We start from the raw sequence: 24,573 nt of genomic DNA on the forward strand, positions 1-24,573 counted from the left end.
TGTTCATATCGTAATATTAATTGTACAATAAATAAAAACTTTATATGTCAAGTTTATATATCATTTCTTGGCGAGAGAGAACTGTTCTTAAAAGTTAAACTATCTACACAAGATTCTTAATGTCTAACTCGTTTACAGCTGGAAATTTAAATTGGAGCTTATGTCGTATTGAAAAGTTATGTAATGACAATAAGTCTATAAGCAATATAGTACATATATATATATATAGTAAAAATAAAAAAAAAATTTAATAAAATTTAGTTTACAGTTTCGATTTATGCTGTACAAAATTTCATTAACGTATGTGCATACAGACACGGGTGTATGTGTAGGAAAAATCTATTTCTCTGAAATGCATTCTTTAGAAACTGTATCCAATCTCGTAGTGCATCCTGCATATAGACTATACATAATACTTTTCTATCGTTTAATTATTTTCGTCATTTTTTATTTTCCAAAATCAAATAAATTATCGCGATAATGATTTTAAATTTCTCTCGTTTGTTGGTAGCACAAACTAAAATTTTGCATTTTACAGCCATGGATGCCACGAAGGATCCATTCGGCAAAGATTATCATGGCTATTGGCAGCTGCCACCAGTGTGCTTACCTTACTGTCAATACCGTCGAAATTTGCGAGAGAATTTAGTCTACCGACGATCGCGTTGACTGCATGATTTACCATTTTTATTAAAAGTTCGCCCTTTAGATCGGTCGGTGCTTGCGATGTGCCTTCGGCGTCTTCTTGCCGTTTATGATCCGCGATTACTTCATCTCGCAAAATTGCGCGAAGTATCGCATGCAGTTGGAACGTAGGTTGAACTAAACATCGCGCCGTGGCAATCGCGCTAGCAGTCAACGGTCCGCAAACTCCTGTAAAAAATTAATTTCGTGAAATCTAAGAGAGCTCGACAACTAAATATATCTGCACGATCTTTAAAACGAAAAATAATAAAACGAGGAGCTCTAGGATCCCTTTAAATTTAAAATCTAAATTAAAAAAAGGCATTTACATAAAGATATGTTTTATTACATTAATAAACAAGATTAAAATTAGATTCAACTAACCTATAGTTGTAAGAAATTCGAAGATATTGGGCGTCAGGCGGAAAGGTACCGGCCTCTTTGCATCTAACTCTCCGGAGATGTCATCGATATCAAATTTGAAGTACGCGATGTTAATTAGACCAGAATCTTGATGTACGTACATCATATCGGGATTAAGTCGTGTAAGATGAAGTACGTATTCAGCGAAGCATGTCAGAGATAATTGCAAGGTGAACTGAAAATAGAAAAATACAGGCACAGTGAAATGAGTATATTCTCCAATAAATTACATATTTAAATAATTTACATTTATGCGTTAAACTATTAATACTTAAAATACTTGCCATTTTTCTGAATGTCCAATAATCAGTAGCACCGGGAAATGTTTTCATCGCCCAATCTTTTAACATAGTTTTAGAGACCATTGTGCTTTGCACTTCCTTCAGAATATCCCGTAGCACTTGATGGCTGGCTTGCGCACCTCGTGCTTGTACGGCAGCTAGTTTTTCATAATATTTGGCAATAGGTGCGTCGCGTTCCATACCTAGCTTAGCGCAACCTTGCTTATAAATGTCTAAAAGGGAAATTGCTGCCGGATTATCCTCCACGAGTCTCATTTGCGGTGAAACCGCGACAAGTCGTGGTACTGTAAAGTGTAAGAAACGCCGTGACGTTTCTTTTTGCTTCGTTAAGAAATGATTTAACATGCGCAACAATTGTAACAAGCGCTCTTCACGCCTTGCATCTCCCAGACAGGCGTCGTTGACCACCAAATAAGGGTAAAGGCGACCGTTGTGGCCGCGAATGCGTAATCTCCTAGCGACCGTGTTGTGTCGTTGAACTACCTCGACTCGTGGCACAAATCTCGCTATCTTTACGGAATAGTGCGAGTGCTGAAATATATAAAATGTTAAATAGAATATTTTAAATTTTAATTAAAATTAAAGAACAATTTAGAAAAATTTAATTATCTTACCCGAGGTATCAAAAATTCACCGGGTAGTTCAACTTCCGCAGTTTTTAAACTAAAGTTACTTAAGAAACGACATTTTTCCTCAATTAAGAAAGATCTGCAAAATAATATGGAAATTTGTAGTTCATAAATTGTAAAAGAAATTATTAAGAAACATTTTATAAAGTAAAATATTACTTTGGTATTTGTTTCGTTTTTTCTTCGAGAATTTTTATCCATTTCTTTAATTTACTAATAAGATTGTGTAGTAATCTCGCTCCAGGTACAGTAAAATCAAAATCGCTCGTGAATTGACATTTCATTTTTTGGAAAACGGGATCCTGTACAGTAGCTTGAGCTCTACGTGCCAAAGATTCTGATGCCGCTGAACTAAACGAGCTGCTCATGTTTTGTGAAGACGATATGTTCTCTGTAAATCGCAAAATACATGTTACGAGAAAAATTGTCTTTTTTTACTAATCCTCGTGTTAATTAATACAGAAAGCAAATAAATTTTGCTATTTTAATTAATTTACCTATGCCAATTCCAAAAGTTGAAACAAGTTTTTTCACAAAATTTAATGTATGGGGAGTTATTGTAGCTTCGCTAACTGCACCACGATTTTCGAATGCTATCGCGTAACATTTTGCGAGTCCTTGTCTTAGTTGCCTTAAAACTTCTTCGTACCACGTCTCACGGAACCAGACCATCTAAGATATACATATATATATATTTTTTTAATGTTTGTAATTTTTATTACGCGGTATTGAATACATAAATGTACAATAACATTATTTATACCAACCTGATCGACTATTCCTTCTAAACTGGATAAAATAGTTGGGTGAATATCTCTTTGCATATGCATAATTTTTGAGCATCTCCACATAGGTGCCGTGGCACGTACCGTATGACCTGTTTCAGGTATCCCTTGTTGTTGAGGTACATTGCCTGCCGTGGTAGAGCCTCGATCTTCGACACCGTCTTGACTTTTACCTGCAGCTAATTCACCGCTCTTGTATCTCTCCCTCTGCTCTATTTTTAACGTTAAATATAAAGTACGAATGGAGAAATAAACAGCTTGCGGAAACATTCTACCAACTTGACTCAACAAATTTAAAATTACACTTCCTTCGTAACGTACTAAATACATTAGCAGCTGTGGTACCCAAGGTAACCATTGAATGGCTGGTACACCCACGGCATATTTGTCCAAAGTATCCATTAATAATGACTTGTCGTCATCATATGTGAGTAGCCATAAAATTTTAGCAATATACTTTCTGGACTTAGATTCATTCTGATGCCTACAAGCATGCAAAAAGCATACAAGAGCGCTTACGCCGATATTTATCTGGCGAGTATGTCCGTCACGTGTAAATATACTTTCGAGATAATCGCCCCAAAGGGACCAAGCTTTTACGAGAGTGTCATGCAACTGAGTCGCAGCAGAGAAGCTTTTATTAGCATCATCTGAGCGGCCTAGTTGAGACTGAAGAAGGCCCTTCAATGCGTAGAACTCGGCGACCATTTCTTTTGTAAAATAGCCCATATTAGTTGATTCTAGCACGTCCAAACCTTCTTGCAACTCGTTTTGCCCTCCCATGGTAGCCATCTGCAAATAGCATTTTACTTGTTGTCTAATTTTTTGAAAACAATCAACCATAGGTACGCTTGTTTGCGTATTATAAATTTTAGCCAGAGAATCCAAGCATACTCCACAAAGATTTTGCTTTCTTGCAATCTTGCCAAAATGAATAATCGCTTGCATGGAGGCATGTATGCCAAGCAACGAATGATTGACCGGTTGATCTTGTTGAGAATCATAGTGGTTAGCAATAAAAGTATAATGATGCTGCCGCCAGGTAAAGATATCCGACCAATGACTAAGATCGTCGGCTATTACAGGTAAACGATTTCGCCACGTTTTTACGATAGCCTTCATGTCGTGTAATGAATTACTCCTCCCATGTAATAATCCTTGATGAATTTGCATTGCCTCTTGAAGTTCCATTATCTGTTGAGCTGCTTGAAGCAACGGCTGATGAACGTGACTAACAATACGAGGAAGTCGACGCCATTCACGCATGCATAAACCAGACGCAAGTTCCACGTAACGTTCGACAGCGTTCAGACGTTGTTGATCTTCGCTAGTACATAAAGTTACAAATCCACGGTACAGATTAATCTAAAAAAAAAAAAATAAAATAATAAAAATTACAAGTTTGTTAATATTTTTATATTAAAAAATATATATTTTAAATAAAATTAAATATTATATAATTTATAATATATATAAATTATATAAATATACATAATTTTAAGTAAAATTAAAATATATATATTTATAACAAGACTAAACTGCAAAATATCAGTAAATGGAAAAATATTATAAAGCTGTTAAACGTTTATCTTTCTTTAATAATTATTATAAATACCTTCCAAGCAATTTCACGAGGACAATTGTGTTCCAACTGTGCGAGAATTTCCTTCATCACCGGCCAATTCGGAATACGCCATGCACTGTCTAGAACGAGGAAAGGATTTTTATAATTACTGTGGCCGCCCAATTCCAATAGAATCTCCCACTGATTCTGTTCTTTCACAGTGCGTTCCCAATGCCTCTCCCAGAGAAGCATTTCCACATTGAGATGGTAAGGTGCCGGGCCAGATGGATAATCTTGTCGAAATTTAGTCATGCACACTTCGTATGCACCTTGCGCCTGTTCGAAGAATCCTTGCTGTTCTAATGCAATCGCATGTAAAGTCTCCTTATAATGTGCAGGTCTTTTTTGCCATAAACCTGACCACATATCTTCCTCGCAAAGTAACGAGTACATTTCCGAAAGCATATGCATTACCTCGTGATAAGGAGTGACACACTCAATCTGCTCAGTTTCATCAGATGAGCGATAAAGATCAGGCTCGCCTCGATTTTTCGCGTTACCACCGTTACCGTCCATCGCCATTTCAGCACCCATCTGCTCTAAACTTAAAGTTATTCGATGCCAAACATTATGCGACCTACCAAGATATTTCATTACAGGCGGTGCGATGGCTACCGGTGGATTACAGTGTGCCAGTGATTCCAGGAAAGTACCGAGCGCGCTCGGATGGCAATCTTTTTGAATAACGTGTGCACCGCTAGCAACAAACGGTGCCATTTCTGTCATTATAGATGTGAGATAAGGTTCCTCCAAGATAGACCATATTCGTGGGAACATGTCTAGCCAAACACGCTCCGCCAATCCCGTGTCCATGTGACACAGCTGAGCAGTTGCTAGTAGCAGCTGCTCCGTTCTGATTTTCTTTGCATTTTCCATAAAGCGTATTTGTTTGTTAATCATCTGCGTTAAGTTAGGTTTCTCGGTAATTTCTTCGGCGGTAGCGTTTGTGGAATCTGTTAGATTAGACATCCATGCGTCCATATCGACAAGGAGATTTGTATCCTTAGAATCTCCGTCTGCTATTTCCATGTCCTGTGGCTCCTCGTCAGTGCGACCGAGACGGCAAATAAAATGAGTTTGATCCTTGCTCTCTTTTTCCATGCCCCCTTGCATAATAGATGTAATGCTGGGAAGTAAAAGATCTTCATTCGTCATTTGTATTAAAGTGGTTGGATTAACGGTGGCAAGCAGTAATTCAATGCATTGCTTGATCCAATAATGCGAGCCTATATTCTCCCAATTCTGACTAACAACGATATATAAAATACGATCGGCCAAGCGCCTCTTCATAGAATTGTCAAATACTTCGAAAAATTTTGCTCTTACTTGTGGTTGCACACAACGAAGGCCGGCCAAAAAAGCTTGCTCCAATTTGCAAGTTAATTCTGTCAACTTTAAACTTTCATCGCGATAAACATAATTTACGAGTTCCAAAAATTGTTTATTTAATTCTAAATCATCGGAAAAATGTTTCTCGACGTACTGCATCATTTTTACCAACAAAATAGATTTCTCGCGCAAACTGGGTGTTTGATTCATTGCAATAGTAGTTTTATTTTTCATCCATTCTTCTAGAATCTTTGTAATGGCTTTCATTACTTTAGCATCTTGTGTCTTTTCGATTAAACCGACTAAAATCGTGCCTATAAACGACTTACGCATATCCACGCCCATTACTGCCACGCGATTTTTCACCAGATCTAAGCTGAGAATTAATAATTCACTCATGACAGGACTGGCTTCAGTTTGCGTAGGTTGCAAATGTTCTTTGGCCATTTTATGCAAAACTCTCATAAACGGAGTTATTAACCGATCAATATAACTTGGATTATTCGTGCAAGCTGCTTTAAGCATCATGAGAGTACCAAAAAGTGAACTTGACGTAGCTGCGGTCTTTTCATAAGTGGCTAATCCTTCGCCTATAAATCTGCCTACGGTCGTGTACAATGTATCTAAGTCTTCATATTTAGGCGCTATGTTAGGAGAAGTCTGCTCAGCTGGAAAAATTGTCATCAATCGTGATAACAATCCATGCACTAGACGTATAATTTTAGTATTGCTGCTAGTAATGCAGGCGCCGATTCCACGCTGCAGCGGCTTAAAACTTACAAGTATTTGTTCACGCTTCATCACACCTAATAGAAACGTTAGTACTTCCAATGCCGTGCTAATATTTCCGTAATTAGGCTGAGTGCTATCTACGCTGGCGAGAACTTTATCGAGCCACGCTAATTTTAAATCGCATTGTTCGGCGACCCATACGTCAGGCTTCAGTGCCATTTTTAATAAAGCAACGCAACGTCTTGACAGCTGTTCGCCGGGATTCCCGTGAATAGTAGTCACGTCGTTAACTTGGCACGCCAACCGTAACAAAAAATTCAAAACAGCATCCGCATGAGATCTCTCAATCGGCTTCGCTGAACCAGGCTCCATTCTAGACAGAGGCACGGGGCTGTTACCGGACGACTGTGAACTCATGCGTTTACCTGATGGATCTTCATTAATTGTAGGGCGTTTAAGTACATTCGACGGTTGTACTGCTTTATTAGATTCTGTTACTTCGGCTTCTTCCTTAATTCTATACAATTCCCATTTAACAATAACTTCTGCTAACTCGACAGCCAGTCGACGATGTTCTATGGTAGCGGTCGGAGTGCATCCTATTCGTTGAATTGAGTTTACTATGTGCTGAACTAGATGATGTCTGACTGGATAATAAACTTTGTAGTGCCTCACAACTAATTGCAAAATATGAGACAATTGCTGCATAGAATGGCCTTCTTCTACAATAATTTTTTTCGTCCAATGTGTTAACATAGTATTACCATCTTCCATTCGTACAGGCATTGCAGGCGTTAATATTTCCAATGCTTGTCGTACAACATTACGAGCATCTACAGCATGTGCCTTCAGTAAGCTGTGAAATACTTGCAAAACTATTCGCTTGTGAATAGCAAATTTCGCTATTATATGACTCAGAAGAAGATGACCGTGATATTTAGTAGTTGGATCCACACAATTCTTGACTAATAAGCAAGGCCAGGCGAATGTCATTAATCGGCGTAGTTTGTGTCCTTGTCTTTTGTTAGTAACGTCATGAATGTGCTGTGACGCCTGTTCCACTAAAAGACGGGAAAACTGTAACAAAGAGATACGGACGCAATCTGCCGAACCAAATGGATTATCCGGATCAATTATTTTACTGATAAATACTGACACAACGTTTTCCGGATTGTCTTGATAAGGCATTGGCACGCCGCCGATTAATTTAATACCTTCGCCTCGTTCAAAACTTACTGCAAAACACGGTATTATAATAAGCTGTAGAACGTTTGCTTTCAGTTCTTGTGACATATTATTCGTTGGAAAATGCTCAACAAAACGGAAGAAAGCGCTCCGCTTCCACTCTACCGTATATTCCTGTGCGACTGTGTTTTCGAGAAAATCTCTTAAAAATTGAAAATCTGGTACAAATCGGTCGCACGTGGCCCGAAGTAATTGAAACAATAAATCGATATCGTTTGGTTGATGACGAAAATAATGCAGCAAGATCTTGACGATGTGCTTCGGTTCCTTCCAATGGCAATAATCAACACCTTCGACTTTTTTATGTAATGCCTGATAATCGTCGTTATACCATATTTGCTTCAACGCGCCTACTAACTGGCTCTGAGTGGATAACCATTGTTCGTCGTACTTGATAAGTATACCAATGATTTTTATCGCACGATACTGCACTTCGCTTTTCTCCATACGACTCAAATTTGAATTCGTTTGCGAGTGAGCTAAAAGCATAGTGACGAGTCGCGCTGTACTGTTATGTAAAATATCACGGAACGGCTTACCGTCTTTGTGACTAATAAGATACTCCAAATATCGGCTCCATTGCTGGTCTTTGATATTACTGTCGTGCAAAAATAAATTGAGCGCATCTGTCGGGTAACGTAAGAGACATTTCATTAGCGGTTCTCTAAAAGGACTAGAGACCTCAACTAACAATGATTTTTCAGTTTGCAAAATGAGTCTGCAGAGAGCGTCATTAAATTTCGGTAGCGATGCTGGAATGTCGTGATATATTCCTATAATAATAGTAATTTTCTGTTCATTTTCACCGGACTTGGATATACCTTTGTGAGATTGAATCAAGTTCTCCAAAAATTTCTTTACGTGTTGTAGCATTTGTTCACACAAAGTAACACTGAAAGTGCTTGGGAACAGCTGCGTTAAATATGACAGCCTTCTCACGCAATCCAGACTCAAATTTCTATGATCGCCTAACGTTAACAGCATAGGTCGCATCATGGTATGAACGGACTCCATATCAAGTTGAAAACCTGCAATAAAAGTTTTCATGCATTCAAACGCCGTTTCTTGTAACTCAGCATGAGGTTTTTCTAAAGCTTTATATAAAACTCCGAGTATCTTTGTTCGGCAACTCTCGATGTAATGGCAAGCTGCAAGCGCTCGTAATGCAGATTTTCTTAAAGGCATCAAATTCGAAATTGATTTATAGCAGGCTAATTTATTGAGATTGGCTTCGTCCGCTTCGCAGAGACCTAATACCTCTTGGAAGAATACCTTGTGCTCCATGATGTTCAAATCGATGGTAAAAAGACGCGGATTTAAAGTCGTACAGAATGTATTACCGTCCATTAAGCCAATTTGTGCGTTAGTTGGTTGATGTCGTAAAAGATGCTTCTTAGGTGGTATCATGTCTGCTAAAACTTCCTTATGCGGCTCCATAACTTCTGTCACTGATTTATTCTGTATTTCAGCAAGCTGACGTAACGAGGCCATGGCCTGTTCACGTACAATTGTATGCGGCGATGTCACTTGTTTAACCAATTCACGAGTCACTTCATACAGACTCTTGTTTTGCGCTTCTATCAATTCTATATTATGTTTATCTTCTTGAATGCTAGGATTCACGCAAACTCTTAACATTTTTTCTAAATTTTCTTTTGCCATGTCGATAGCACCATTAGATACTTCGTCGGTTAAATCCATCATTACGAATATAAGAGCCTTCAAAAAAACAAACAGATGATTAAGAACCCATTTAGTAGCCATTCGTTCAAATAAAAATTTTATCGCTATACAACCACCTAATTTAGCGTACCAGGCGCGTTCATAGCACAGTGAACACATTCTCTCTGCCAAATATTCCATGAAAGGCAATTGGCATGCCCGTTCTTTGGAACCTAAAATATTAGTTGCAGTTTCTAATATTAATACGAGAGCTAGGTATCCTGCTTTATATAGTTCTCTCTCGTCGTGGCCCATTATAACGGCAAGAGCGTCAATTAACACAAGTGGATCTTGCCCTTGCATATCTTTGCGAATTTCTCGTTCTGTCCAGCTAAACAAACCGGACTGTTGTGCTATAGCGACCATCGTGTAATGTCTCACGACGGAAACAACGGTGTCAAGTACCGAGGGTCTCAATTCTTTCATTTCTGCAGCAATAAACATGCTAGTTAATGCTGTTTGCTGAACGTTTCGTGCTACAATATCGGGACACCGATAGTGTGGTCCCTGTTGAGGTGGTATTTCGCTTTCTTTAAAACTCGGATGCGTGAATAAATCGTACCACAAATAAGCTGCGTCATCCATTCTTAAAGACGCTGTCAAATAACAATATATAATTTCCCAGGATTGCTTGCGGTAGAATACATCCGTTGTATTAGATTTTAATGCATTAAACGCAGCTTCAATTACTTTTTCCATCGGAAAATCAATCGACTGAGATAATCCTTGGAAGTAAACTACTACAGTCGGAGAATTAGTTTCACGATCGTTGTATTCCAATTTTTGTGGTTCAATCATCATTCTCCGATTTCCACCGCCGAATTTACCAAGTACCCGAAAAGCGACGTGAGCTTGATCAGTAGAGTTATGCAATGTCCTCCAAAGAGCTTGCATTAATTCCGCGCGAATTGGTTGTATGTGCTCATATAAAAAATCGGGCTGAAGATTATCGACACATAATTCTAGAGTGCGAAGACCTTGGCTTACTAAACAGTAACTTCCATTAAGAGCTGAAACTAAAGGATCCATTAACATTGGAAGGTACGGTAAAAGAGAACTGAGACGTACAGGCACAGTTAAACACAACTCGACAAAAAGGTCTTTCATATGTTGTCTATGTAAACCAGATTGCAGTCTGTTCAGTCCCTCCAGCATATTAGGAAGCAAGGGTAAAAATTCTTGATATAATAAATCATGAGAGCCACCACCTATGGATCTGAATAACGCGCGAAGTAACAGAAAATAATTATACGGTTCCTTTGCCGACATCGCTAATTCCATAGCACGATTGACAATTAGATTTAAATGTGGCCGTAGCATATGCTCGTTTTCGGCAGGAAAGAGTGACACGCTCCCAAAGACAAGTTTGAATAATTTTAAATATAAATTACTACGTTCTACGTTCGATCCCATCTCAGTCATTCGTTCGAGTAAATATTCCACCAATATCGTGGCGAATGTCGATGAAATTGTATGACTTGATAAGAATGCACTTCCAATTATTTGCAAAGCGCAATTTTTAAATATTCTCTCGACCATATAATCTATGGATACGGAGAAAATTTCTTGGAATGTTTGGGGATTCATTTGCGTAAAGACGTTGCCAAACAGATCTAATACTTCCTTCTCTTCTTTCGTACGTATAGTTTGAGATTGCACTGGTCTGCCTGGTTGCGTGGGAACATTTGATGGTAATCCTATTGTGTAAATGTCTAAAGCCGGTAAAGCCCATTTAACAAGCTGTATGTAAATCAAAGTCTCTTTCGGCTGAAGTTGATTAGTCTGTGTCACTTCACTGGTTCTCTTAATGCAGTTCGACGTTATAGCCTTAGCGCCATGTACTAAGCTTTTTACTAAATTTCTGTAATCCGCCACGTTGTAACTCATCGCTTGTGAAGTCGGAAAGCCGAACTTCGATTTTGGCTGCTCCTTTTCTTCATTCACATCAATACACGGTTTTGCGTCTTCAGCCGTATTGTCCGGTACAGCAGGCCGTAACTGTTTCGTTTTGTTTCGTAAAATTGGAATATAAATTTTAGCGATGGTCTTAAATTTTAAAACAAATACCAACAGTATGCGTATCAATAACTCGCGTCCTTGAGTGCTGTTTTCAGCATCGGATCTTTGTCTAACTGTATCCACCAGATTCATTAGTAATTTACAAGAAACCATCTGAACGGCTGTGGGTAACGTTTGATCGAGTAAATTCTTTCCATATAAATGTACTGCTCTAGACACGTCGCTAAGAGGTAATTGAAGTCTCACATGATGAACTAAATCGGCAAGCGTAGAATAAGCTAGAGGTCTTAGGGCCTCGTGAGCAGTCCAACCATGGCCGATAAAAATATCCTCGTTAAAAAATATCTCCATATGCGGAATAAAATGATTTCGTAAATCCGTAGCGAGAATGTGGCGCGATGCGATTACAAGCTCTTTACGTAAGTGAGCTACTTCCATTGGACAGAGTGTAAATAATCCTAGTATACCTTTGACCAACATCGCGCTGTTTTGAGATATTAAATCCTGATATAATCTTATAACGTATGCAAGGAACGAAAGCGTCTTAACTTGCGCGCCCATAAAGTCAACAAAGACTTCCTTATTAAATCCAGGAGAGGTTCGATGCTGTAGGCTAGGTTGAAGCGATATGGTCGTTATCACGATTGGAACAAAATCCGAAACATCCTGATGCACGTTCTGCTTATACAACTGATTAAGCAGAACTACAATAATCGGCAATTCTTGAAGAACCTTGAGAGATAACACTGCTTTCGGAATTAAATTGTACTGAAAATAATAAAACATGTCGTAATTAAATTCATATTCTTTTTCTCTATTAATTAATTTATTAATGAAGCCTTAACCTGTTCATTTTTCGTGATTTTTTAAAACTAATTGCAATAAAGATAAATAAAATAAAAATAATAAGCCTTATACTTTCAATCACGTTTGTATTAATTATGTGATAAAATCAGTTTAGAATAAATTAAATAAACGAAGGATTGTACTCACCGTCACGACAGTACCATCGGCTGCTTTCTTTTCGCTCTGTATCGCTGTAATCGTAAACGTCTCTTTCAACAGGGCTTCTATATTAATTTCTGACAAGTCTTTCACACGTAGAGGCGGACGTGGCTCAAATATTTTTGACAAATTTTTTGGTAGTTCACTGTACACCGATTTGACAAATTGAAGAAAATATTGAATCTGTAGAATAGAAGAACAATATTTTAAAAATAAAATAAATGATCACAGTTAATTTCACGTAAGAAAAAAAATTATTAGCATATAATCGACGAATTTTTCGATTTAATTGCGATTTTATTCCACGAACGTTTCAAGCTCGAACGAAAGAAAGAAAGAAAGAAAAAAAAACGAGCCTGAAAAGTGTAAAAGCGGCAAAAATATCTAAAGTAAAATTGTAACAATAAAATAACTAAAAAAAAAAAAAATATGTATGCGTACGTACCGTGAGATAAATTACAAAATACATATACTCACTTCTGGATTAAACGTCGGCTTGTATTGCTTATGAAGATCGATTATAATGCGTAAGCATACCAATACGTTTTCTTCATTATCTGTTTCTAATAGTTTAAATATAAGAGTCAGGATCTGCCTAACATACGGGCGTAAGTATTCGTTGCTCGGTAACCTATGTATCATCTCCAGAATCAGTTTTCTAACTTGTTGAATGTTATACTCTGATATGAAGTGCGGCTCTCCTTCTTGCAATATCTTTAGAAAGATCTTCATCATGTGATCGAGAAAGCCCGGATATTGCGACGAACACATTATGATCTACAATCAATATAAAGGCATGCAATTTTCCTTGGGAGCAAATTATAAATTCTAAATAACCTCCGCGATGCTCCGCGTACCTCGAAGTTTTCTGATAACTCCTGAGCCGCTTTCAGTTTCGATTCATCTTTCGAAACTGGATCAGCCAGCATCGTCACATATGAACGATATGTGTTCATTTGCGTTACCGGCTCGGGAGCCATGTCGATTGTTTTAAGAGATACTCGGTAAATATTATAAACAATCCATTAGAATATCTGAAAAATCAAACGTTCGGTATACGAAAACGGACGTGCTAAACAAATTTGCGTTAAGCCGGGCGTGTAATTTACTGTATAATTAGTATTTCACTGTCACGTAACTATCGCAAGCCACAAAGCTCATTGTTTCTAACGTTGTTTTTTACACTTTATTACACTACATAGTTTTCATAAATCTTTCGAGCGTGGCGTTGTACGGACTGTCAATACAGGTTTGCCAATTGAATTGAACAAGCAGGATTGCAAGATGCTCAAGATCGATATCTCTATAGTGTGTAAATAAACCTTAGTAACCACTCCACGCAATGGTCAGTAGGACACAATCGTTTCTTTATTTGTAGAATATTTTAATATAAAATATTTTAAAAAGTGAACACGCCGCGCGATTCTTTTGCGCGGACTTTTATAATGGTATTTGTAATGGTAACATATAATATTATGCGTAAACTATAGAAAATAATGTAAGGATTCTGATACAGAACACTCGAATGGATGAGATTACAAGGCACTATAGTCTTATTATGAATGTATAAGACACTGGAAACGCAATGCAGATTTTAGTTCGACAGCATTGCTGCAAGCGACAAGGTGCGATCTCGACTTGAGTTTCTTTTTTTTTTTAGCACAGAAATCAAATACGTTAAAACCCAAAACATGGATGAGAAAACGATTGATTCGATCTTTTCCGGATCTTTAAAATCGTTACCGCCTGTGAGTTCAAAAATTGTTCGCATATTCACAAGCTCGACTTTTACTGGTAAGGATTAATGCATTTATAATTACGATATATTTATAAATTAAAAATAGTAAAAAAATATAATTTAATGATTAAAAGTTAAATCAAAGAAGACAAATAATGGTATTAAGGGCAATATAAAAATATAAATCGGCTACATTTATATTTTAGACACAACGATGGAAAGAAATACTTTGATGGCACAGTGTTATCCCAAACTCAAGGATTATTGCAGAGAAAAACATGGTTTAGAATTTCAGGTCAGACTTTATCTCGTAAAAATGATATTAATCTGGTATTATCAAAGAAATTGCTAACTGTACACGGATAAATGTACATAGTAAAGAATGAGTCATGCATCTCGGAATAGAGAAATTGATTTTCCGGTACCAGGTACCGAAAATATATAGATAATGTATTCTGCGTATATTGTACGCAATTCTTGAATCGGACTTGATAATTATTAGCATTATTTCGAATTTAAATGTATTCGTATATCAATAATTAACAAAATTTGTAATTACTTTACTTATCTAATTAATGACAAACTTATATTATATCGTAAATTAATTTAAAAAAAAATGTGTCTTACGTAATGACGATTAAACCCCTCTCCACAGGTAGTTGATATGAGATGGGGTGTACGAGATGAAGCCACTGACGATCATATGACTACAGAGCTGTGTATGAGAGAAATAGAAAATTGTCAGAGATTATCCATGGGACCAAACTTTGTTGTCAGTATATTTATTTTTTAATTAAAGTCTAACTATTTTTAAACCTTATTAGAGAAATTAAAACTCTGCAGGGTATTTTAATATTTACAAGAAATTAATACGATGTCTTTATATATAGGTATTCCTTGGACAAAAATATGGATATCGTCCTATACCAACGTACGTTCTTAGTTCGGAGCTGGAAATGTTAAGAACAGAACTAGAAGGCCAAGGAATGGATGTTATTCTTTTGGATAAATGGTATAAGAAAGATAGCAATGCCGTGCCACCAACAAGTATACTACAACCGATTTCGTCTATCCTGAAAAACTTTAACAATAAAGTAACTAACTTTCGGTTTAGTAATTTAATGCACTCAATGCATTGTCCGTCATTTAATTATTACGCAATTATTTATTTCTTATAATTGTATATCTTTTTATTCTTAAGAGAATACCTAAATTGCAACAAGAAGATCAGGCGATTTGGTGGGACACTATGTGCAAAATGCAGAAATTGTTCAGGAAAGGCGCACAATCCTTATTTAATACCGGAAAATTTGACAAGGATACGATGCATAATTATTTCATGTCCGGTAAGAAAAATTCAGCAACAATAAGAATTTAAAATTGTCTTTTTTTTATATCGTAATAATAATAAATTCTTAATAACCATTTATTGTGTAACAGTGACCGAGCGGGAAGTGATCAATGGCGTGCTGAATGTTAGAAATACGAAAAATCATTGCTTGGCATATGTGCGATACATAAATAACATTAATCTCCAAAATTTGAGAAAAGCCGGTTTATTTATAGACATAGCTAACAGAAGTTTGGATAACGAAGCGTCGAAGTTATTGGCCGATCTGAGAGATGAGCGGTTACCGAATAAAATCGAAAGCACAAATCTACAAAGGTACCTCCGTTCTTCTTCAGAAAAAAAAAAAAAAGTTTTATTATGAATTTAATCGTACTATCGTTTTTGCAGATACACAGTGGAATGGATAGGAAGAGAAGGTTTAGATCCTGAAACTCATAGCGAGTATCTTCAGCATTTCATCACTCACTTTTATAGAAATATAGTAAAGCTTGTAGACCGCGCTATGAGGAAGGAAGATAATTCCGCGCAAGGACAAATAATAACCGAGATTTTACAACATCTGCATGCCTGCAATAATTCCGTAAAGGTAAAAATTTATTAAAATTCTAAACCTGACCGCTATATATATATATACACATACATACACGTATACACGTATTACATTTATACGCAGGTATTTTACGGGCGCGAGGATACGCTGGAAAGGATAAAAAATTACATGCTAGGCGACAGTGATAAGCCATTAGTGTTATATGGAGAAGGAGGATGCGGAAAGACTTCTCTCCTTGCAAAGAGCGCGGGTTTAACAAGCAGCACCTGGTTAACTGGTAAAAAACCGATTAGTATAATTCGATTTCTCGGCACTACCCCAGACAGCAGTGCGCTTACTCCTACATTAATTTCAATCTGTCAACAAATTTCATATAATTATGGATTGTCATTTGAGGAAATTCCAGATGATCTGGTGCCATTAACAGCCTATTTTAAATACTTGTTAACTTTAGCTAATGACCAACAACCGATTCTATTATTTTTGGATAGTGTCGATCAGTTGACAGGTGTACAGGGTAACAAGTTGTCGTGGTTACCCACAAGACTACCATCAAATTGCAAGATGATTTTATCCTGCGCAGCAGAGGAATCGAATCCAGTGATTTCGAGAGATTATCAATTGCTACGTCGTATGATCGATACCGAAGAAAGTTTTATCGAGGTAACTGCTTTAGGTGAGGATCTAGCCATGGACGTAATCAAAATGTGGATGAAAACGGCCAGGAGAGATCTTAATAATTATCAATGGCGTCTGGTAGCGAATGCTATATCGAAATGCTCTCTGCCAATCTTCGTGAAACTCGTGTTCGCGGAAATTTGTCGATGGCGTAGCTATACGAAACCAGCAGATACGCATCTGGCGAGCACGGTAATGGACAGTATAATGATGTTATTCGAGAGGATTGAGAAACAGCATGGTAAAATCCTGGTCTTCCACGCTCTGGCCTACATCACGGCCGCTAAGTCAGGCTTGTCCGAATCCGAGCTGGAGGATCTGATCTCCTTGGACGACAAGGTTCTCGATGATGTCTATCAATATCATTTGCCGCCGGTGAGGCGTATCCCGCCTCTACTCTGGACTAGAATACGGAATGATCTTCCAAATTATCTAAGCGAAAGAGAAGCGGATGGTGTAAGCGTTTTGAATTGGTATCACAGACAATTCAGGGACACGGCCAAAGAGCGATATTTTAAAAATATGAATATGGCGTTGTATTTTCATTCTATGATCGCGGACTATTATCTAGGAATTTGGGGTGGCGGCAAACCGAAGCCTTTCAAGTATACCGAAATACAAAGACATAGATTTAATTTAACAGACAAGGAAGGCGTAGCAGATAGAAAAGTTCCAGAGCAACCATTGGCGTTTTATTCAAAAGAGGGAACCGTCTCGCGATACAATTTACGAAAGTTTGGTGAATTACCATTTCATCTGGTAAGAGCACGGCGTTTTAAGGATCTCTTCGAGAACGTTTTATTTAATTACGAGTGGCTACACGCTAAACTAAGTTCTTGCCCCTTGCAAGCTGTACTTTCTGATTTTGAAGACGCGTGTAGCTTTGTTGACAACCAAAGTTTAGTCAGGTAAGCCGAAAAAACTATATGTTTTTTTAAATAACGCAAGGTTTAATAATAATATTCTAATTTTTCAGATATAAGTTTTTAAAAATATTCTTAACTTTTTTAGAGAACTTATGCTAGTTGCTGACGCTTTGAGACTAGGCGGTGCAATTTTAGGAAATCATCCTGATATGCTAGCGCCACAATTAATTGGTCGATTATTGCCAGAAATCGGTACAAATGTTAATGTTAGAATGTTGCTTCGAGCATGCGATCAGGACGGTGTTAAGAACTGCGCTTTGCTTCCTCTTTATCATTGCTTACATACACCTGGTGGCCCATTAAAGGTTGTGTAACGGTATTAATTTACTTAATACTTTTAAAAAAAATTTTATATATATAAAAAAAAATTGTATTGCCTTTAATTTATCTTAATTACGTTATTTCTTTTTTAGTATTCGTTAGAAGGCCATCAATTCGCGGTATTCGGATTTTGCTTAACATCAGATTATCGCTACGTAGTATCGATATCTAATAAATTTATCACTTGGGATCTAAGCACCAGCGATATGACAAGAGATGTTAATCCTGGCGTGGAGGGTATAATGCAACGATTGGTATTAAGCCCCGATAATAGATATGCTGCTGCTTTTACAACTAACTATCAGGTAGAATAAGCTCTAATATAATTTAAAGAACTCGTTTTAATTTTCAAAAAATGATAAAAATTCTTGATTTAAAATAAAATAATAAATTTTGTTTTTTTTACTTTTCGCAGAGTGTCGTTTTGAACACCCTAACAAGCGAGTTTGTTGTCATTGATAACCCTTTACCAAACGACGATGCTGTGTGCGGTATATATTTGATGAATCAGTATGCTTTTATCTATGGAAAATTAGGCTGGTGCAGATTCGACTTGCGAGGAAACCTACTCGACACTCATAGTAACCCTGAAGATTCTAATAAATGGCCGATTTTATGTAAGAAGTAAATCATATTCCTTATATGTATATTCGAGTTTTGTATATTTTTTATTAAACATGATTTTCACTTTTGTGTGTATTTTTTTAAATAGATGTCGAATATACAAATCTGGATTTCTATAGAATTGTGTTTTGGTCAGGAAGTCTCGACGATACGCGTATGCTTTTACATACTTATAGGAAGAAGACATCATTAGATCCATTTCAGTTTCACAGGTAAGATAGAATTAATATCGATAGTAATGTTGTTAAAAAATATCACAATGCAAGAAAATCGTTATAATAAATTTTTCAGTGCTTTGGTCATGACTAAAGACAAGGATATTTTGTACGCGTGCACAAACAAGGACGATTACAGAATCACGAAATATAGAAGCGATGAAACTTCATCTTATTGGGAAAAAGTTTTCGATATGCCGAGAGCGTACAACGACGACGTAGAATATTTGTTACAGCTCAAGTTAGACAGAGAAGAGGAAATGCTTTTAGCGACGACCGGGAATGGTTTTAGCGTGTGGTTTTTGGAAAGTAAAAGTGATGCGCATGTTTTAATGTTACCAAACGGAGTTAGAAACATCAGTACACGAATGATGACTTCGAATTCTGTTATGGTCAGCGGGACTAAAAATTACGCCGTTGCTGGTGTAAGGTGAGCGTTAAACTAATATTTATATTAATCTATCTGGTAAAATTTTTTGTGTAAGACTGCAGTTTTCTCATTTAAAGTGATGCCTTACGGCGAGTTGCAGTAAATTGTCATTTTTTAATGCAAAAAAAAAAACTTATTCTGTTAATTGTAATAGCAACTTAAGATAAAATTAAAAAAAAATTCAGTTTCCATATATTATGTTCTTAAAAAAAAAGACGGCTATATAAGCTTAATTTTTTTTAAAAAGGAAAAATTTGTACGTTTGGTCGCTTGAGACGTCGGAATTGGTAAAAATTCTGGATGCGCATTTTGCGAGAATTATTCAACTGGAAGCATTGACCATTGGAAATTGGAATAGCATTGTAACATCGAGTATTGATAGAAGTGTGAAAGTGTGGAACATTAATAATATTTTCGAGCAAGTTCATGTTATCGATAGGCACGAATTACAGATAGACATGTTAAGGTAATTTCAAGTGGAAAAAAAAGGGGAGGAAGAGGCGATAAATGTGATTAACTTTGTACTTTTATGAAATAGTTTAGCTGAAGAGGGTAACCTGGCCGTTACAGTTACCAGAGATTGCGTGGGTGTTTGGGACTTGCTAACAGGTAGACTAATATCAAAGCTAGCCGATAGTCCGTTAGGAGCAATTGTTACACACGCTTGCATCTCACAGGACAGCAAGTGAGTTAATTTTTTTCTATTTTAATCCTACAAAGTTGCAATTAAATTAAAAAAAAAATTCTTGTTTCAGGTATATCGTGTCAACGGAATCAGGAAATATTCTTATTTGGAACAGAATTACGGAACAAGTACTGTTCAAGGAGGAACAAAAGAATGTTAAGCAATTAACTTTAATAGAAAAATCGTCAAAGTTTATAGCGGTTTCTAGGCCTAATAATCCTGTGGGAGTGGAAAACGTGCGAACGATGGCAACTCTCGTCATGAGAAGTATTCCTGGTAGAAAATACTAATATATTTTATTTAATTTTGCTCATTTAGCGTGTACGTTTTGTAGAAGTTAATAAGTACTTATAATCGTATTAGATGGTAGACTGCTATTTTCTTTCGAGTATCCTGTAAGAAGTAATACCGGTACACCCTTCCGACAAGTTGTGATAACATCAGACGACGCTTTTCTCGCGGTGACAGCAGCTGACAAAGGCAACAGGGATTGTGTTATAATATATAACGCGAAAACGGGAGCTCTAATCAGCAAAATACCAATAAAATTACCTGGATTTAAGGTAACGAGTTTGTTTAGCCGATTATTATGCTCGTGACGAGATGCTCAATAATTTAAATTAAAAAGTTTCAACTAAAATCTAAATGAAATGCCGCTACAAAAACTTATGTTAACAGGATATAATATGTATTACGCCAATGCCTAACAAACCGCAATGGATAGGTATCATTGGCTCTGATAAAGGTACAATTCTTGATATCAATAAGAAAAAGATTATACGTACGATTCCAAAATGGAGTGGAAATATTAGCAAGGATGGCAAATATACTTTGTATGCACCTAGTAGGTAAGCTAATGTTACTTAGATGTGATTTTAATTATATATTGCATTACAAAGTAATTAAATCTGTATTTTAGAGGTGGTCTTGAACTTATAGAATTAAAGAAAGGTACAAGTGTAAAAACGTATATACCGAAAGTGGCCGAAGGTGTATTTACTGTTATATCAATGTTTAATCGTACGGATGAATACGTGCTGTATTATCATAGTGGTCGAAAGACCATCCGAGTTTTCAGGCAAGTATACATTTGAGACTAACAAGGACTACTAAATCTAGAAAATTATCTTATTTATGCGTAAAATGGATTTCATAGATCTTCAGATTGCGAAATGATAGCCAATTACAGAGTGCAGGCCGAATTGAGTGCCATCGATAGCACATACGATGGTAGAAGCATCGTTTTGGGGACAGTCGATGGGTGTGTGTCAGTATTGGCAATAGCCGATCCTAAGAAATCTGAGATGAGGGAATATCTTGCCAACGTACCATCTCGTGACGAACAGGTGGGAAAGAAACAAAGCTCTTATCTGTGTTTTAGAGTGATATAAAAGTATATCACTTGCCATTCTCGAGGAATGGACAGACAAAAATGGTAGATACAGTAAGAAGATTAATACCTTGAAAGCGATATTAATAGTGTAATCAAGAGTTTTATTCGAATATTTATTCAATAGATAAGCTATGTATTAAACTTATATTTGTTTTATTCGCATTATTAACATTGTTAATCAAAGCGTTTGTTTTGCCTGATCTATACTTTATGTTTGTCCATCCCCTGTGCATTTTGGTTTTCTCTCAGTGTTAAGTTTATAGTTTCATAAGTTAACCCACGAAATACTATTGCGAATTTTACACTTTTGACATTCATGCGTTACGATTCTCGCCCAGGCGCGCCGAAATTAGTATTTACATGCGTGCACAAGTTAGGTTAGTACAGGTTAGGTTCACCGTTCGCAGCAAAAGTTAATTTTTTAAGGGTGATATGCAGATAAATATGTATATATTCCTGGGTAAAAGATTGAAATTTACTTACGTCGAGGCGATGCCTGTCGCTGTTGAGTACTCGCGTTTAATACGATCAGCAGGTATCGTCGACGAAAATGACGCGGACGTTGCCGGGAAGACACCGTCGGCTTTCTAGCGTTCTGTAGAATTCCGGTCTCACCTGCCGCGGCCTTTCTGCGGTCTACGAAAAATCACGCATTGTTTTTTTATTTTCTTTTTCTTTTTTACGTTGATCTAATTGGATCAAACCTCTTTGTAAGCACGTGCGATAAATGTATATTTCATGTAAAATTACCTCGTCGGTGCAAGATCGCGCATTTCCATATAATTTGCCAACGTGAGGATCCGTATCTTCCGACAACTCGGCGAAGAGAATAAGGCAACGATGAATTATTTTATCACTAACAAACGAGTCTTATCGCAGCATGCTCTCGCACGATAATCCGTACAGTCTGTATCATTTCGCTATACTCCGCGCGCGGAAGGCGGGGACGGCGACGCTTGCGTAAACTGTAGGCACTAAACTTTTAGCCTCCCCTTCATCCCTCTTCACCTCATCTGAAGTATCACCTCGTTCTCCGCTTAGGTATCGTTTCTACCTATTTTTATCCATCTTTACCACTGAATAATATATTAAATCGAGATTTTAATTAAAGAATATATATTCTTAATAATACTAAGTTTATAAATAATTAATTAATATATTGTTCTGTTCGGTGATATCTCCAAGAGTTGTCTATGACTTTCTGCCGGCTCTTTTTTTGTTTCAGTGGAAGAAGAAATCTGAAAAACATCGCGCTGCGATAAAATTCAAGGCCGCTGCCAGGATCGCCCGTGTTACACACGACCTGTCCGCAAGCGTGAAAATGACCGGCGATATTTCAGAAGCAATCGAGGAAGCGTACGAGAACGCAGAGTGAACTAAGACGGCAGTGAACTCCACTCGGCGATGCATCCTGATATTAATTAACATTATTCCGTAGTCGCCTTCGTAGTTTTCTGTCCATTTGGTGTTTAATATTCCTTACCGCGTCGAATCGTAATGTGAAAAAGGAAAAAAAGAAAAGAAAGAAAAACTCATTTGCAAGTCACTTCCAAATAAAAATATATTTGGATGGAAAAAATGTTTTAAATCGTTTGAGCACATTTTGTAAAATACTTCAAAAACTATTCTCGTATGACTGGGTTGCTTATCTTATTTATTAAAAAGGAGAGAGATAGTTTTTTAAACCATTTTTACAAGTGCAAAGTGATTTAAAGTATTTTTTTTCATCAAAATTTGTTTATTTGAAACTGGTACGGAAGAATTCTCTCTCGTTTCTTTTTTTATTTCTGACGTTACGATTCTAATATGGTCACGGAAGTCGCGGAAAAGGACAAAATATTTATTAGCGATCTTATCAAGATCAATAACTGCAAGGTAATCTAATCGGTCGCTGTCGCACGCTAAATTAGAAGCGATCGCAGGCGCTACAAAGAGAGAGAAAAAGCTCATAGCTAAAGAATTTATATTACATTTATTTATGTCTTTTCCTTCGTGTAATTCTTCGTACAATCTCTCACGCCTGCTTTCTCACTCTCATTGTCTTTCCATTCAAACGGTAAACTGACGCGGAACGAATTCGAAGACTCGAACTCGATCTCGCCATCTGAAAACAATACTGTCCTTTGTAGAGTTACGTCAGATGAATTACGTCTCGCAAGGACCGAAAAATCTCGCCCTTTTTAAACTATATTTTTGGCAGCGTTCGGTCCTTCGCATCGTGCACATCAAGACGTTAGACATTTACTCTCGAAGGTGTTACGTGCATACGTAACAAATCGCAGATGTTTGTAAATTTTTTTTTTTCTTGTCGGTTGATATAAAAGATTCGCTGTGCCGCCGGGAAATAATGTGGAATCGCTCGATGCAAGTGAGCTTCTTAATGGGAACGGAAGTAGTTAAATCGGTCGTGTATATCTCGCTTCGGCGAAGGATAACAGGCGCGAAATGCCAATGTTGCTGGCGGACGGTCCGCTTTCTAGGAGACAAATTAATATTGAGCTAAATCAAAGCACATTTTGGTGCCGTTGATATATGTAACGTACGAATGCTGGCGCCCATAAATGTCAATGCGTATAATAGCTTGAATTAATCGACTCATTCGCGATTTTTTTTTCTTTTTCGTAATTTGGTTTTTATGCTGGTGACTAATAATTTTACGAATTGTATATCTGATTGTATTTATAAAATGCTGCACATGCGATACTGTTAACAATACTCGGATTCGAAGTCGATGTAAAATTTCCATGTTAAATCTGTGCTTACAAATCGGTGTAAAAAAAAAAGAATTGGACAGTTAGTTTAGATTATAAATTTATGTAACAATTTTATTAAAAATTATGAAGGAAAAGTAATGATATCCATGTTCTTAAGAGTTTATAGCAAGGTTTGGTTTATAGAAAATTTATTTATCCACAATATGTACAAAGATATAAAGAAATAAATTAAAATAAGTAAAAAACGTATTAACAAAAAATATTCGAACAGTTATTCGAATCTTTTTTTTCGATTATGATTGTGTACTTCTTACGTGCCACGTAAACGAATAATTTTTCGCTCGTTTTTCTAAGCGTTACCTCGAGATTCAGACATTGCTACGATGTACTGAGTTTGGTAGATCGTGTATATTTATATTAGTATTTATTCCATAAATTTTTCAGCTGTC

General features: G+C 36.8%; 2 protein-coding genes across 5 annotated transcripts; one reads left to right on the forward strand and one right to left on the reverse strand.

Annotated features, from left to right (window-relative positions):
* Positions 1-22,360, reverse strand: Nipped-a (Transcription-associated protein Nipped-A). Of its 3 annotated transcripts, XM_070672621.1 has the most exons (14): positions 22,161-22,360; positions 21,894-22,046; positions 14,865-14,952; positions 13,357-13,533; positions 12,977-13,276; positions 12,488-12,682; positions 4,439-12,262; positions 2,806-4,188; positions 2,536-2,710; positions 2,198-2,429; positions 2,024-2,117; positions 1,392-1,940; positions 1,069-1,282; positions 1-873 (listed from the first exon to the last, which is right to left on the reverse strand). In XM_070672621.1, exons 4-14 carry the CDS (start codon positions 13,477-13,479, stop codon positions 533-535), a joined length of 11,430 nt encoding a protein of 3,809 aa, XP_070528722.1. In that variant the 5' UTR covers positions 13,480-13,533; positions 14,865-14,952; positions 21,894-22,046; positions 22,161-22,360; the 3' UTR covers positions 1-532. The 3 variants fall into 3 exon arrangements, with proteins under 3 accessions (XP_070528722.1, XP_070528723.1, XP_070528724.1); XM_070672622.1 differs by lacking the exon at positions 14,865-14,952; XM_070672623.1 differs by lacking the exons at positions 14,865-14,952; positions 21,894-22,046; positions 22,161-22,360 and adding an exon at positions 13,609-13,916.
* LOC139111952 (NACHT and WD repeat domain-containing protein 2) lies at positions 13,861-24,071 on the forward strand. Of its 2 annotated transcripts, XM_070672625.1 has the most exons (22): positions 13,861-13,947; positions 14,016-14,293; positions 14,444-14,532; positions 14,893-15,009; positions 15,128-15,331; positions 15,439-15,583; positions 15,678-15,903; positions 15,976-16,174; positions 16,262-17,724; positions 17,828-18,047; positions 18,156-18,368; positions 18,479-18,680; positions 18,776-18,899; positions 18,979-19,332; positions 19,580-19,798; positions 19,871-20,017; positions 20,088-20,293; positions 20,381-20,580; positions 20,696-20,865; positions 20,937-21,095; positions 21,174-21,363; positions 22,636-24,071. In XM_070672625.1, the coding sequence occupies exons 2-22, from the start codon at positions 14,191-14,193 to the stop codon at positions 22,783-22,785; spliced, it is 5,100 nt and encodes a 1,699-aa protein (XP_070528726.1). In that variant the 5' UTR covers positions 13,861-13,947; positions 14,016-14,190; the 3' UTR covers positions 22,786-24,071. The 2 variants fall into 2 exon arrangements, with proteins under 2 accessions (XP_070528726.1, XP_070528725.1); XM_070672624.1 differs by lacking the exon at positions 13,861-13,947 and having other exon boundaries at positions 13,949-14,293.
* Positions 24,072-24,573: the final 502 nt, after the last annotated feature.

The sequence above is a fragment of the Cardiocondyla obscurior genome, linkage group LG26 (genome assembly GCF_019399895.1).
Source record: "Cardiocondyla obscurior isolate alpha-2009 linkage group LG26, Cobs3.1, whole genome shotgun sequence".
Taxonomy (NCBI): Eukaryota; Metazoa; Arthropoda; class Insecta; order Hymenoptera; family Formicidae; genus Cardiocondyla; species Cardiocondyla obscurior.

Excerpts from the sequence above, each read along its gene's own strand:
- Nipped-a (XM_070672622.1), bottom strand. The coding sequence starts at position 13,479 with ATGGCTCCCGAGCCGGTAACGCAAATGAACACATATCGTTCATATGTG. Across the intron at positions 12,683-12,976 it reads AGCCGACGTTTAATCCAGAA|ATTCAATATTTTCTTCAATT; the intron begins GTGAGTATATGT and ends TCTATTCTACAG. Across the intron at positions 2,711-2,805 it reads TAGAAGGAATAGTCGATCAG|ATGGTCTGGTTCCGTGAGAC; the intron begins GTTGGTATAAAT and ends TGTATATCTTAG.
- LOC139111952 (XM_070672625.1), top strand. The coding sequence starts at position 14,191 with ATGGATGAGAAAACGATTGATTCGATCTTTTCCGGATCTTTAAAATCG. Across the intron at positions 18,681-18,775 it reads TAATAAATGGCCGATTTTAT|ATGTCGAATATACAAATCTG; the intron begins GTAAGAAGTAAA and ends TTTTTTAAATAG. Across the intron at positions 20,018-20,087 it reads TGCATCTCACAGGACAGCAA|GTATATCGTGTCAACGGAAT; the intron begins GTGAGTTAATTT and ends TTCTTGTTTCAG.